Raw genomic sequence first — 15282 nt, 5'->3', positions numbered from 1 at the left:
ATAGTAACTGAACTACAAAGTATAAAAGATGAGAGCCCTCTAGTGGTACATATTTCTAACTGCCATTCCGTTTTTGAAATAACAGGTTAAAAAATATGGTACGACCAATGTTCAAAGTAAGACTATACCATTCAAACTGTACCCACCCAGGTGGTGCAGTGGTAAAAGAATCCATCTGCTAATGTACTTCTGAAATAATTCAGTGTAACAGAAACACAAAAAGACTAGGAAACTTTCTCAGTACTTCATTTTTAGATGGAATAAAAAAATTCTGAAAACGGCTGAAAATTTTTAAGCAAACTTCAACTTTATAGTCACATAAATGATACTCAAAAGAAGAATGAAGCATAAAATGTACCTTACATTACTTCAAAGTAATAACAAGACAAGAAATAAAATGCCAAGGGAAAGGCTAGCAATGAACATAAAAGATAAAAGCAAATGTAGCCTAAGGAAGGCTTACATATTAAATATGATCTGTCTTACATTTTATATAATAGTTTTGCAATTTTTTTCAAAAGTGAATTTCTAAAAGCAGAAATAGCTGAAAAGCAAAAACAAAAATATACCAAAAAGCAGCAAAAATTTCCTCCATTACAGCCTACTGATTGTGTTTCAACAAATAAAAACATAACTTTTATCCAATTTAAAAGTCATGCTCACTATGTAATACTGCCCTTATAACAGACCTCCAAATAAAAAATGACTGTTTTAAAATTCAAGAAAGTTGGTTTTGAATGGCTTAACTTAATGAATAGCTATTATTCGTATGAGAAAATGTACTTATAAAAATAATGCAACAATTGTAGAAATACAAGTAAATTAATCAAGTTTCAAATGCACTAAGTATATGAGTGATATGTACATTTTATACACGTTCAAGGAGTGAAGAAGTGAACAAACTTGTTTAAAACTGGAAAAACTCTAATAATAAGTAGTAGTAGTTGTAAAAAAGGATACTTAGGCTAGAATATTATTTTAAACAAGCATACAATTAGTGCTTTTTAAAAATCCAAAATTGTAAACACAACTTTCTCTGAAAGAAATGTTGTCAAAAACAAATATGAAAATATTGATAAAATATTAAAATCTCCAGGACCTAGATAGATTTTGCCAGTCTTTAGAACCTAAATGGATTATAAAACTATTTGGACTTTTTGAACTATATTTTTTAAATATCTCACTTGTGATGAAGCCCAGAAATACTGAAAAAATTGTACTACTTGGTTTAAAAAAAAAGTTCTTTAATCACAAGTAAGTCTAAATGTAATTTAGCAGATCAATACCATTAAAAAAATGAGTCAACAGCTTTAAAAACTGAATACTGGCTTTTTAATTTTATTTTTATACGGACATTTTTATTTTATAATGATATATATCATGTTATTTCCAAAATGAGACACCTAGAATCAAAGTAGAGGTTAATTTTAAGAGATATCCCAAATAGCTGATATAAAAGCAGTAGTTGCATAGTGTTTCTTTTTTTTTTTCCTTTTTAGTTTTACTTAGGTTGTTCTGGGTGTATGTTTTGGAATTAAACAAATAAGTTATACAGAAAAGAATCACATGCTGTCTCAAGACTTACCGAAAATCATCCAAACTTAGGCTACCTCTGCAATAACAGATATGTGAAATTATATAAGGAAAAGAGAAAGAGAAAGCCCAGACATTAAACAAGTTTCACTTTAGAACAATAAAACAAAATTTAAAAGCTTTAAAAGTTACACTGATGGATAACATTCATCTTAACAAAGGAAAGGAATTCTTAGGAATAACATGATAAAGGAAAGAGAAATAAAACACAATGGCTCTTTTGGGGGAGTAGAGTCTGAATTCTAGATCATTAAAAAAATTCTTAAAAACTCAGTATGTCATGAAATAATTCTGTATTTTTTGCCCTCATTTAAGCAAACTATTTGGAGAAGGCAATGGCACCCCACTCCAGTACTCTTGCCTGGAAAATCCCATGGACGGAAGAGCCTGGTGGGCTACAGTCCATGGGGTCGCTAAGAGTCGGACACGACTGAGCGACTTCACTTTCACGCGTTGGAGAAGGGAATGGCAACCCAATCCAGTGTTCTTGCCTGGAGAATCCCAGGGACGGAGGAGCCTGGTGGGCTGCAGTCTATGGGGTCGCACAGGGTCGGACACGACTGAAGCGACTTAGCAGCAACAGCAGCAGCAGGCAAACTATTTGTTTGATACAGTGGAAAATATTCAGAGACTAAGCCACCAAAAACTTGGCATAAAAAACAAACGTGTATTTTCTAACATGGAATTCATGTCTATGGGTGCAAGCTCAACACATTTTTAGTTTGAATATTTTTTAAAAACATGTCTTAAGCTAAGAAGCAAAGTTAATAAAAGATTCAGCCTTAAATATTTTTTAAGTTATGCTTTAACTATAGAATGAAACAGATTAACATTAACATGCATTAAAATTTTGCTTTTAAAATGCAAATATAATAATAATGTGAAAATGCCTAAACATTCAGGAAAATTTAACAAGATACACACCAATGCCTTGTTAATCTCACAATTAATATATGTTAGTTCTTGGTCACCTGCTTTTAATGTAGACATAAAATGTATGAATAAATATTTTACAGATTTTCAGTCATCTAACAGCCAATTAACAATGCTACTCTAAATTTTCAGTGAAAGAATGTTAAGAAAGTCTTTTACTTAATTCTACACAGGTAAATGAATCATTGAGCATCACTGGAGCCGAGTCCTGACAAGATGGATAAAGTCAGAGTCAGGTCAGTATAAAGAAAAACATACTTTCTAAGGCCATAACCATTACCCAGAATGAAAACAACCCACATTTTCTTCCTATTAAGTTTATATGCTAAGTCAGCAAAATTAGAGCCTCAGTATGTTGAAGACAACTAGGTGTTCTCAAAGTGGCAAAGGAAGCTTTCCATCTCTGAGGTTATGACCCTGACTTACATTTAGCTACTCAGCAAGCTTAGAAGATCAAAGAACCACTTCCTCTTAAGGACTCCAATAGAGGAGTTTCACTATCAATGTGAGACTCCAAACATCCTAAGCCCATAAATAAAAATAAATAAATAAAATTTTAAAAAGTCGCTCAGTCATGTCCAACTTTTTGTGACCCCATGGACTGCAGCCCACCAGGCTTCTCTGTCCATGGGATTTCCCAAGCAAGAATACTGGAGTTGGTTGTCATTTCCTTCTCCAGGGGATCTTCCCCACCCAGGGAAAGACCCACGTCTCCTCCATTGGTAGGTGGCTTCTCTACCACTGAGCCACATGGGGAAGCCCTATGTGGATTGGGTAAAGAATGCTATTTTAAATAGCATGCACAGAATTTTTGTTATATAAATTAACAATTGCACAGTTGCAATATATAAATTCAAAAAAAAAAAAAGTAAAGGAGTAATATTCACTGCTGATGGTGATTGCAGCCATGAAATTAAAAGACGCTTACTCCTTGGAAGGAAGGTTATGACCAACCTAGATAGCATATTTAAAAACAGAGACATTACTTTGCCAACAAAGGTCCATCTAGTCAAGGCTATGGTTTTTCCAGTGGTCATGTATGGATGTGAGAGTTGGACTGTGAAGAAAGCTGAGCGCCGAAGAATTGATGCTTTTGAACTGTGGTGTTGGAGAAGACTCTTTAGAGTCCCTTGGACTGCAAGGAGATCCAACCAGTCCATCCTAAAGGAGATCAGTCCTGGGTGTTCATTGGAAGGACTGATGTTGAAGCTGAAACTCCAATACTTTGGTCACCTCATGCGAAGAGTTGACTCATTGGAAAAGACCCTGATGCTGGGAAGGATTGGGGGCAGGAGAAGGGGACGACAGAGGATGAGATGGTTGGATGGCATCACCGACTCAATGGACATGGGTTTGGGTAGACTCCAGGAGTTGGTGATGGACAGAGAGGCCTGGCGTGCTGCAATTCATGGGGTCGCAAAGAGTCGGACACGACTGAGCGACTGAATTGAACTGAACTGAACTGAATGTCATATAGCTCAAATCATATAGTACATAGCCCTTCCAGATTGGCTTGTCTCAGCAATATGCAGTCCAGATTCCTCCATGTCTTTTCATAGCTTGATAGTCGGACACGACTGAGCGACTGAACTAAACTGAACTGGGAGATAGTAAATGAGAGGAGCCTGGCGTGCTGCAGTCCATGGGGTCACAAAGAGTCAGACACGACTTAGTGACTGAACAACAACAACAACAATATTTTAACAAAGAATCATAAAGGTTATGTCCCACATTTCAGAAAGCTATGTCCCACCTTTCAGGTGGTAGCTAGTGGTAAAGAATCCAACTGCCAGGAGACACAAGAGACAGAAGTTCCATCCCTGGGTTGGCAAGATCCCCTGGAGAAGGAAACGGCAACCCACTCCAGTATTCCTGCCTGGGAAATCCCATGGACAGAGGAGCTTGGTGTGCTACAGTCCATGGGGTCGCAGAGAGTCAGACATGACTGAGCACTGGGGCACCTTTCAGAAAAATTATTACATGTATACTACATATATTGGCACATTATGTAAAAATTAATATTTAACATTCAAAAAAATTCAAATCTATATATTTCTACAACCCTTAGTTTTGTCAAAATATGTAATACAGTCTCCCTACATCTCAGGTTTTCACATTTTTCCTTATACTATTTTTAAAACTACTCCATTTTCTGACCTATCTACTTCTCTCTTTGCATCACATCTCCAATTTATTTATGTTTATTATTAGATTCTTGATCAAACAAACTGGGCTTCCCTGGTGGCTCAGATGGTAAAGAATCTGCTTGCAATGCAGGAGCCTGGGTTCAACACCTGGATCAGGAAGATTTCCTGGAGAAGGGAATGGCTACGCTCTCCAGTATTCTTGCCTGGAAAATTCCATGGACAAAGGAGACTGGTGGGCTACAGTCCATGGGGTTGCAAAGAATTTGACATGAGAGCATACACATACACAAACTGGAAGATGTTGAGAGCAATGTGAATATCAATTCTATAGATTTATATATTTGATATCTGTGTCAATTTTGTACATATACAATGTAAGGAACAAATCAAGATTATTAATTATCCAATTTATAAATGGATAAAGCACCTCTCTTACACTGCCTTTATTAGGTCATTTAATTGCACATTTACATTTCCAGAAAGCCAAGAAGGGAAAGAGAGAAAAACCCTTCCACTTTTGTAACCAGTGGGTACTCTAATAAACATCACTCTCTGGGAAAAAAAAAACTACTCTCTAAAATGGAGTTATCTGTGGATTTCAATTATGCATGCAGTCCACAGCTTCCAATAAAGCAGGTAATCCAGCACTAATATGTGTTAATTATGAGATTAACAAAGCAATGGTATGCATCTTGTTAAATTTTTCTAAAAGAATGTCTAGCATTTTTACATTACTATATGTAATATGGCTCTACAATTCCTTAGTAAAATATCTTATTGACTTATACAGCAATGAAACCACATATTCAAAGAAAGATAGCTAATAAAGATAATGATGCTATCACAGAATGATTAGCATCGAAAAGAACCAAAAAAAAAAAAAGCAACAACCATATATACAATTGAATATACCTACCTGTTGAATTTTGAATTGCGTGTTGGTGATTCTGCACCTCTTAAAAGTTGTCTAAAATACTTAAAAAATAATTATGATTTATTAAACCAGTACTTGATATTGAAATATGCTATTTTACCTTACTACTTTCGAGTTAAAAAAAAAATATTACTTAAATCAAGTAAATACAATCACAGTCAAATAGAGTAAGGATTAAGATATTGCAAATGGAGGTATTCAAGCCTTCTGATTTCTACAAGTAGGTAAATAATATACATACAAGAATGGGATTTCCCCATCACCACTACAAAGACACTCAGATATGTGGAAAATCAGATAGACCAATTAGGCAGCAATCTACTAGTCACATACACAAACGTGGTTTTGATATTAAGAAATAATTTTATTATCAGTTTCTAATCTCCATTAAATTATGTAGTGCAAAACAGCATTCATTTTCTTAATTAACTATATTTTATTTTTGTTTATTATTTGAATTACTCATGTAATGATATCAAAGCAACTAATAAGTTTTAAAGAAAAATCTTCACACAACATTAATATTCTGACTTACCTCATCACTGTGGCAAAACATAGGAGTAAACACATTTTCCAAGAGAGAAAGTACATGTTCATATGCTTCAAAAAGACATCTCATAGTTTGAAGTTTCACAACATCTATATATGGGCCTTCAGCAACTGTTAAAAAAATTATATTGCACACATTATTTATGGAAAGCATAAATATATATTAGTTTAAAATTCATTACAGTGAAAGAGCAAACAAACAACACTAAAACTGTTTTGGAGAAAATCCACTATAAGGTGTAGATCACACCAGAATGAAGAATTAGACCAACCTAGCCAGTTCTGGCAAGTATTACTTATGTGAATTGTGAATAAGTTTCTTCATCAGAGCTTTCATCTTGTTAGTAAAATGGGATAATGCCTGCCTGTGTATCTCACACAGCTGTTGCAGTAAGCAGGGAATAATACATCAGAAAACTCTGAAAAGAGTAAAAGAACTACAGAATTCATCCTCATCTTTTACTTACTTTTTTGAATCTCTTCTACAATGAAGGGATCAAATCGAATTTTGTCAATACTTTCATCTAAACAATATGTTTTATAAATCTTTTGCAACTCTTCATGAAGAGATAGCATTTCATCATTTGATAACTCTGGTCGTAAAATTCTGTCATTGAATTCCTCTAGCAAATTCGGAAAGAAAAAAAAAAGATTTTCATAGAATAAAACTATTCAGTGAAAACTATGCTCTTAACTGTAATGAATATCAAAAGTGGCAATTATGAGTAATGTATTCATCATTTTAAGTTTTTAAAAAAGATTTAATTGGGAGCAATAACAACTACTAAGATGAAAGAGAAGCTGAACAATCAAATATAATATATACCAACATAAAATGTGTAAATATTTGCCTAGCAACATAAATTTTCTAAAACTTAGAATAATAAACATATTTGTAAAATTCTCTTTAAGGAACATATTGGATTAATTTCTTATACCAAGGGTCTTTAATATTCTGAAACCTGATTCACTAAATAACAGTGAAAACTAAGGCTCTTTTTACTCCCAGTCAGTGTTTTTAAACCATATTTCTTTCCATCATGGAAGCTGTAAACTAATGACAGAGTTCAGAGTCTGAACAAATCAATTTTTTCTAAAGAGAGGACAGCATTAAAAAATCCAAAATACTGTCTTTTTTATTACAAGAGGTAACATGAGCTTAGCCTTAATTCTTAATTATCCAAACTGAAACACAAAGAGAAAAGGAGTTTTTCTTTAAAAAAGAGTAAGAAAAAACTAGAACAGAACATGAGAGATCTTTGGAATGATAGCAAATTCATAAAATTGGAGTCTCAAAAAGAAAGGAGAGAAAAAAAAATCAGGCACAGTACTTGAAAAGATAACAGCCAAGCATCTTCTAAAACGATGAAAAACACCAACCTACATTTCTGAGAGTGCTAGGAAAATCCAAGCAGAATAAACTTTTTAAAAACTACACATTACAGTTAAATTGCTGAAACCCCAAAAACAAAAAGAAAATTGCAAAATCAGGGAGAAAAGGGATATATATGGGGAACAAACATAAGAATGGAAGCTAGTTTTTCCTTAGAAACAATGGTGCTGTTCAAAAGACAGTGAAAGAATGACATAAAATCCTGAAAGAAAAAAACCATAACCTGAAATTTTTTATTTGGTGAAAATATCTTTTTAAAATGAATACAAAATAACACCTTTTCAGACAGACAAAAGCTAAGAGAATTTACCTCCAGCAAAATGGTGCTATAAGAAATGTAACAGAAAAACATTATTTCAGCAGAAGGAAAATGACACAGAAACTGGCTCTGCAGAAAAAAATAAAGACCACCAGAAAAGTAAACATGCCAATAACTATCAGAGCCAAAATATGTGTGCGTGTGTGTGTGTTAAGACTGTTGCTTAAGGAAGAAAAAGCAATGTACTGTGGAGTTTCATAGCCTACACAGAATTAAACTATACAGTAACAGTCACATCAGACAGGAAGGGAACAAACTGAGGTATACTGAGGTTCTTACACTGTTCCTGAAACAGTAAAATATATGTTTAAATGAAAACTGTGATAAATGAAGGATGCACAGGGTAATCATCATGATCACTGAGCAACCACTAAAAAAACCCAGAAAATGTCAACAGAGGCAATAAAATACAGAAAAATGCTTAAGTAATTTAAAGAAAGGCAGGAAAACATTAAAAAAAAAATACATGGAACAAATACAAAACACCAAGACCAAAGACCTAACAATAAATATGCAATAATTATATTAAGTGTAAATGTACTATACACCCCAATTAGAAAACAAAGATTATCAAACTCATTTTTTTTAAAGCAATATTCAGCTATATGGTATTTAAAATAAATGTTAAATTCTTTAATTATATAGAAAAAGGTAATACAATGCAAACTCAAGCGTAAACATAGTATAACTATATATTAATATCAAACAAAGTAGACTTCAAGACAGAGAATTACCAGAGATAAAGAAGAGCATTTTATAGTGATAAAAGGATACATTCATTAACAATGTTAAATGTCTGTGCACCTAATAATAAAGCTTGAAATAGATGGAAAAAATTAATAACTAAAGGGAGAAATAGCAAATCCATTCAGAAACCTGAAAGAATATATAATATTTGAACACAAGCCATCAATTTAATCTAAGTGATATTTACAGGACACCACCCAACACAGCAAAATAGATGTTCCTCTCACATGCACATGGAATATTCATACAGATCATATGGATGGGCCATAAAACAAGTTTCAATCAATTTCAAAGGACTGAAAGCACACGGAATATGTTGTCTTATCAGGACAGTATTAAATCAGAAATCAATCACAATAAGATATCTCAAAAATCCCCAAATTTTGGAAATTTAGCAAAACACTTCAAAATAACCCAAGGGTCAAAGGATAAACCACAGGAGAATTTTAAAATATTTCAAACTAAATGACTATAAAAAGCACAGCATATCAAAAATCTTAGAATTCGGTTATAGCAACTCAGAGAGAAATTTATAGTTTTAAGTGCTTATTAAGAAAGAAGAAATGTGTACAAATTAATCATCAGTGCTTTCACCTTAAGAAACCATAAGTACAAACTAATCACAAGGTAAGAAGAAAGGAAATAATAAATATGAAAGCTAAAACTTAGCAATCAAAAATATTTCAAAACTTTATAAACCACTAGAAAGTACAAATTACCAATAAAGAGGGGTATTACTATAGCTCCATAATAAAAGAAAATTAGGAATAACTTGGTGATTAAATAGGTTGCTGAGATGCACTAGAAGCATTTTAAAAATCCACTGTTCATTCATGATAAAAATTCTCAGCGAACAATAAACAGAAGGAAATATTCTCTATCTAATAAAGGAGATCTACCAAAAAACCCCAAACTAATATTATACACAATGGTGTAACACTAAATGATTTCCCCCTAAAGCAAGGATGTAAGCTCTCACCACTTAGATTTAGCATCACACTGACGGTCCTAGCCATTACAATAGGAGCAAGAAAAAGAAATAAGATGTAAACATCACAAAGGAAAAAGTAAAACTGTGTATTCACAGATGACATGATTGCATATGCAGAAAATCCTAAGGAAATCTACAAAAAAGCTACTAAAACTAATAAGTAAACTTAGTAATGTCACAGGATACAAAGTCACTATGCAATAAATCAATTCTATTTCTGTATATAAGCAACAAACAATTTAACAAGTTATTTTAAATACCACATTCAAATAAATCTAAAAATAAAGACCCACAGTGATAACTATGAAACATTTTTATGGAGAGAAATTAAGAATGAAATGAATGAAAAAATACGCCCTATTCATGCATTGGAAACCTAAATACTGTTGAGATGTCATTACTCCCCAAGTTGAGCTACAGATTCAATGCCACCCCAATTAAAACATTGAAGCAGGTTGTGTGTGTGGAGGAAGGGTTAGGATTGTCAGTCTGATTGTAAATTTTATATAGAAATGCAAAGAACTTAAAATAGCTAAGGAGAGCCTTTAAAAAGAACTAACTGGGAAGCCTTAAACCACCTGATTTCAAGACTTTCTACATAGTCAAAGTAATCAAGACTGTGGTATCGGCCAAAAAAGTAGACATATGGATCAATGGAAAAGAATATAATCCAGAAACAGACCCACGTATGGTCAAATGCTTTGTCAAAGATGCCCAAGTAATTCAAGATGGGAATGAAATGTCTCTTCAAAAAATGGATACTGGAAAAACTGTATATCCATACAGGGGAAAAATGAACCTCCACCCCTACCTAATACCAACCTAAAAATTATTTCTAGATAGATCACAAATCTTTATATAAAATATAATAACTATAACACACCTAGAGAAAAACAGGTAAATATCACCTTGACTTAAGATAGGTGAAAGCTTAAAAAAGTCTTTCGGAAGTCTCAGAAAGCACTAAGCATAAAATTAAAAATTGATACACTGAATTTCATCAAAATGTAAAAGTTCTGCTCATCAAGAGACACTATTCAGAAAATAAAAAGACAAGCCATTGTTTGAAAGAAAAGCTTCATAATACTTATATCTGACAAAAAGACTCATGTCTAGAATATTTAAAGAACTACTGAAATGTCTGACGAAAGGAAAAACAATTCAGTAAAAAACAGGCAAAAGACAGCAATTCCACGAAGATATTCAAATGGTCAATAAGCACATGATAAAGTATTCAACTCTGTTAATCATTAGAGAAGTGCAGATTAAAAGCACAACAAAATTCTAACATATACCAACTAAAATGTCTAAAAAAAGATAAACACCACCAAATTTTTATAAAGCTGAGGCACAACCAGAATTGTCTTACACTGCTGGTGGAGTAAAATAGTACATACAACCATCTGGAAAACAATTTGGCAGCTTCTTATAAAATTAAACATATATCTACCTTGTGACACAGCAATTCTACTTCTAGTTATTAAATATATGCTCAACAGAAAGCCCTGTACAAGAATGTGCACAGCAGCTTTATTCATAATAGCCCCAAAGTGGAAGCAGTCCAGATACCCATCTACAAGGAGAATGAATAAAGAAAGTGTGGTACCCTCATACAAAAGAACACTACTTCGCAATAAAAAAGAACAAACTACTCATCTACACAATAACATGAATCAATCGTAAAAAGCATCATCCTGAATCAATGAAGTCAGGCCCAAAAAGTACATACTATGAGCTTCCATCTATATGGAAACAGTACAGGAAAAACTAACCTGTGGTGAGAGAAATGAGATTAGTGACTGCTTTGGCAGGAGTGGAAGCAGGAAAGGATCAGTTGGGAAGGGCTCTCAGGGAACCTTCTAGGGTGATGGAAATGTTCCTGATCTCAGTAAAGGTGTAGGTTATATGGAGTGCAGATTTGTTAGAGCAATTAAATTGTATATTTAAATTCTATTTGTTTCACTGTATAAATTACACCTCAATTTTTTTTCATTAAATATTTTTAAAACTTAGGTGCATTAAAAAAACTAATCTTTTCAGAGTCCATATAGTGCCTCAAAATCCAATAGCACAAGATGTTATAGAACTTCTAGTCAAAATAGAACATTTTTATATTTGATTACTTAATCAAAACAATTCTTAACAAAAACTGTGACAAAATGCTAATGACCAGGTCTTTAACACAATTTCATTACTCTAAATTTTTAGTAGTTTTTTTTCTGCTAAGAGGATTTGGTTGAAGTCAGTTATAGATTATGTTCCAGTGTGGAAAGGAGTAGACACTGGCAACTACAACATCAGATCTGATCTAAATAGTCAAATATACGACAAAGTTTAACAATGACTTTAGTAAAGTACACAGGTAAGCCTCACCCACAGTCAGACAAATTTGCAACACGTGCACTGCTCCTTCTTGTTTCAGAAAGTTCATAAACCGAAACAAGAGATCTTGCTGCTCTCTGATTTGCTTCAATTCTAACTTCAGCACCTTGATACAACATGGGAGGAAGAATAAGTTAGAGCTACACAAATAAATACGTGATAAAATTGTTTGTATCAAAAGTAATAAGTTATTGCTGAAAATACTTACAGATGGTTTTTTATTTCTAGGTTCTGCAAATTTCTGCAAGAATGGAACTAAAGGGGAAGGCGGTTCAGTCGCTTTTTCAGGCTTTGAAGAGAGAATTAATTCAGTCAAGTGTCATTTGATTTTACAGATATGTATCAAACTACAATGTAATCTGAAATATTTTCTAACATGTTCAATACTCACTGGACTGTCATCTATGAAGATGATAAGCAAATGATTCACAGTATCCTAATGGAAAATAATAAACATAGATCAAAATAATTTCATTAGTGTATTCTGCCCTGAATTCGGAAAAGCTTCTATCAGATTATTAAAGTTTCTGGAAAAATGACAAAACAGAGCAGTAGCAAAGCATCTGTACTTATGTAACACAGAAGAACTTTTGAAAAAATCTACAATCTCAACTTTTGTGGAAACGGAAAAAGAAAAGTTATTCTGACTTTGGCATTCAAAATGCTTAAAATTATCCCTATTTCTTCAAAATCTTACTGGATCGAAAGTAAAAGCAACTCAACTATCCATCAATAGCTGAATGAACAAAATGTGACATATACCTATAATGAAATACTACTCGGTCTTGAGAAGAAAGGGAATTCTGATATACGCTACAACATGAATGAACCTTGACGATATTATACTATGTAAAACAAGCCAAATGCTGCATCATTCCACTAATCTAAAGTAACCAGAGTAGTCAAGTTCACGGAGACAGAAAACAGTCAGGAAGCAGAGTTGCCAGGCACTAGGAGGAATGGAGAATTACTGTTTCTATGGGTACAGAGTTTTGATTTTGTAAGACAAAAAGAGTTCTGGAGACAAGCAATGGTGATGGTTGTTCAACAATGTGAATGTACTTAATACCACTGAACTGGACATGTAATTTAAGATGGTAAATTTTACTTATATGCATCTTATCACAATTACAGAAAAATTTTTTTACATCTTACTGGATCGGCTAGGAAATCCAAAGAAGGGAGGAACACCGAACCAGAGAGAATCTCTCTTAAAAGTAAGGTCAGCGATCTGGAAAAAAGAACAATATTGCACATATTTAGTGATTTACATCAGCTCTCACGTGGGAATCTTGTTAATATGGCTATGATTCAGGAGGTCTGGGGTCTGCCCTGAGAGTCCGCCATCTCTAACAAGCCATGAACTAATGCTCACACACTACTGGTTCACAGACCACACCTGGATTTCTTAACTGGTTAAAAGGAATACTACTAAGAGGGAAAAAGCATTTCCTCGGCAGGAGGAACTTGAGTGAGCATTAGAAAAACTCTACCTCAGAATATTAAAATGTTACATATAACAAATAAATATGTAAAACTAATTTTAATAGTATAATTACTGTGTAATTATACTATTTAAATTAATAAAACTATTTTTAAAAATAAATATTTTATTTAAAATATTTTAAATTTAAAATAAAGTAATATTTAAATTGTACCACTAAGAATAAGCCATGGTTGGATGTACTGCACAGCACAGGGAAATATAGCTATTATTTTGTAATAACTCTAAATAGAGTACTTCCCTAGTGGCTCAGACGGTAAAGCGTCTGCCTACAATGTGGGAGACCCGGGTTCAATCTCTGGGTCGGGAAGATCTCCTGGAGAAAGCAATGGCAACCCACTCCAGTATTCTTGCCTAGAAAATCCCATGGACGGAGGAGCCTGGTAGGTTACAGTCCATGCAGTCACAAAGAGTTGGACACGACTAAGTGACTTCACTTTCACTTTCTTTCACTAAACAGAGTATAATATACGAAAATACTGAAGCACTATGTTACCTGAAAATAGTACTATAAATTAACTATAATTCAATTAAAGTAAATAAATAAAATAAGCCATGGTCCTTATCTCTAAGGATCATAAGGATAAGAGCAACAAAGGAACTTTATGGAATAATCTAAACATGCTCTTGCAGGAACAAAGGAGGCTGGATGGACTAAATGACCTTTAACTATACTTTCCAAACTTAGCTGTATAATTTGTCCAAAGTGTTTCTGCCAATGAGTCCCAATATGCATGTCTTTTCAAAGAAACACCAAGGATGTAACAAAGTATAATGATATCAAGTAAGAAACTTAATTTTTATGTTTATCTTTGATTTCCCAAGATCAGTTTCTAGGAAAAAACTGTTAGCAATACAATATATCATGAATGTTCAGTGCCTAAAATGGCATTTTAAGACCTGATAAATCATATTTCTTAAATGGAAAATTATTCACATCATAGGATAACCTTAAGTTTTAGTGTATTCTTATTATGATCAAAAATAGCAATATACACACGGTGTGGTACATAAATACTGCTACAACATTTTCCAGTCTTATTTATACCTGCAGTCTGTTGCTTTAGGAGGTAAAATATAAGGAAAAAGTAGTTCGGTAAGTTTCCTTAAATAATGTAATTCATCTCTTCGACTCCTCAAAGCCACATGAAGCTCTGGACCATATTCTTCTAAAGCAGCTTGCTGTAAAAACTCTGTATTTTCTACTATAAATACAGATAAGAAATAAACATTGGAAGAAGTTAATAGCATTAAATAACTTCAGCCACTTCCACTAACAAACAGAAAATAATTTAACACAGTCATTCCTTTCTTAACCTTCCTTTCTAATATGTATTCTACTAGGAAACTTTTCCACAGAAAGAATGTAAAGAAGGTAATTTTCCTCTTTGCTGGAAGGTTTTAATTTATTCAAAATAATTGATAAAAAAGCCCTTTCACCCTTGGTAGACAAAATTTTAAACCCAAGTCATTACAAATTATATTAAAAGTAAAATTTTTAAGTGGAAAAAAAAACTAAATAAAACGTCTTCCAGCATACACAAAGCTTTGTTATCAAACATTACATCTTATTCATCCTCTGCAAATATTAAAAAATCCTTCTTAAAGCTCTTTATTATCCTTTCTTTCACATCAAAATCAATCAAGTAACCCTTTAAACTAATTATAATATAGAAATGGGCTTTCTTGGTTAAGTTCTGCATCTTCTGCCCATAGTATAGGACAGAAAAGGTACAGAACTGTATACAGTGGAAGTCCATGAAGTTAGATTACTTACTAAACGTTAACTG

General features: G+C 33.1%; 1 protein-coding gene across 41 annotated transcripts in view; it reads right to left on the bottom strand.

Annotated features, from left to right (window-relative positions):
- Window positions 1-15282, bottom strand: part of SNX14 (sorting nexin 14) — a 111363-nt gene that overhangs the window by 59505 nt on the left and 36576 nt on the right. For 16 of the 41 annotated variants that reach the window (XR_014064989.1, XR_014064988.1, XM_081528646.1 and 13 more), the window contains 9 exons: window positions 14541-14697; window positions 13144-13219; window positions 12380-12424; window positions 12197-12277; window positions 11980-12094; window positions 6624-6779; window positions 6143-6267; window positions 5590-5648; window positions 1586-1612 (listed from right to left, as the gene is read on the bottom strand). Coding sequence is in view for 37 of the 41 variants with exons in the window: in XM_081528646.1 (XP_081384772.1) it covers window positions 1586-1612; window positions 5590-5648; window positions 6143-6267; window positions 6624-6779; window positions 11980-12094; window positions 12197-12277; window positions 12380-12424; window positions 13144-13219; window positions 14541-14697 (841 nt within the window). In the remaining 4 variants the exon portion in view is untranslated. The remainder of the gene's footprint in view (window positions 1-1585; window positions 1613-5589; window positions 5649-6142; window positions 6268-6623; window positions 6780-11979; window positions 12095-12196; window positions 12278-12379; window positions 12425-13143; window positions 13220-14540; window positions 14698-15282) is intronic. The other 25 variants (XR_014064991.1, XM_081528640.1, XM_081528658.1 and 22 more) reach the window with 8 other exon arrangements.

Source organism: Giraffa tippelskirchi, chromosome 9 (genome assembly GCF_054371585.1).
Source record: "Giraffa tippelskirchi isolate mGirTip1 chromosome 9, T2T-mGirTip1v1.2.pri, whole genome shotgun sequence".
In the NCBI taxonomy this organism is placed as follows: domain Eukaryota; kingdom Metazoa; phylum Chordata; class Mammalia; order Artiodactyla; family Giraffidae; genus Giraffa; species Giraffa tippelskirchi.
This window is presented reverse-complemented; position numbering and strand designations above follow the sequence as displayed.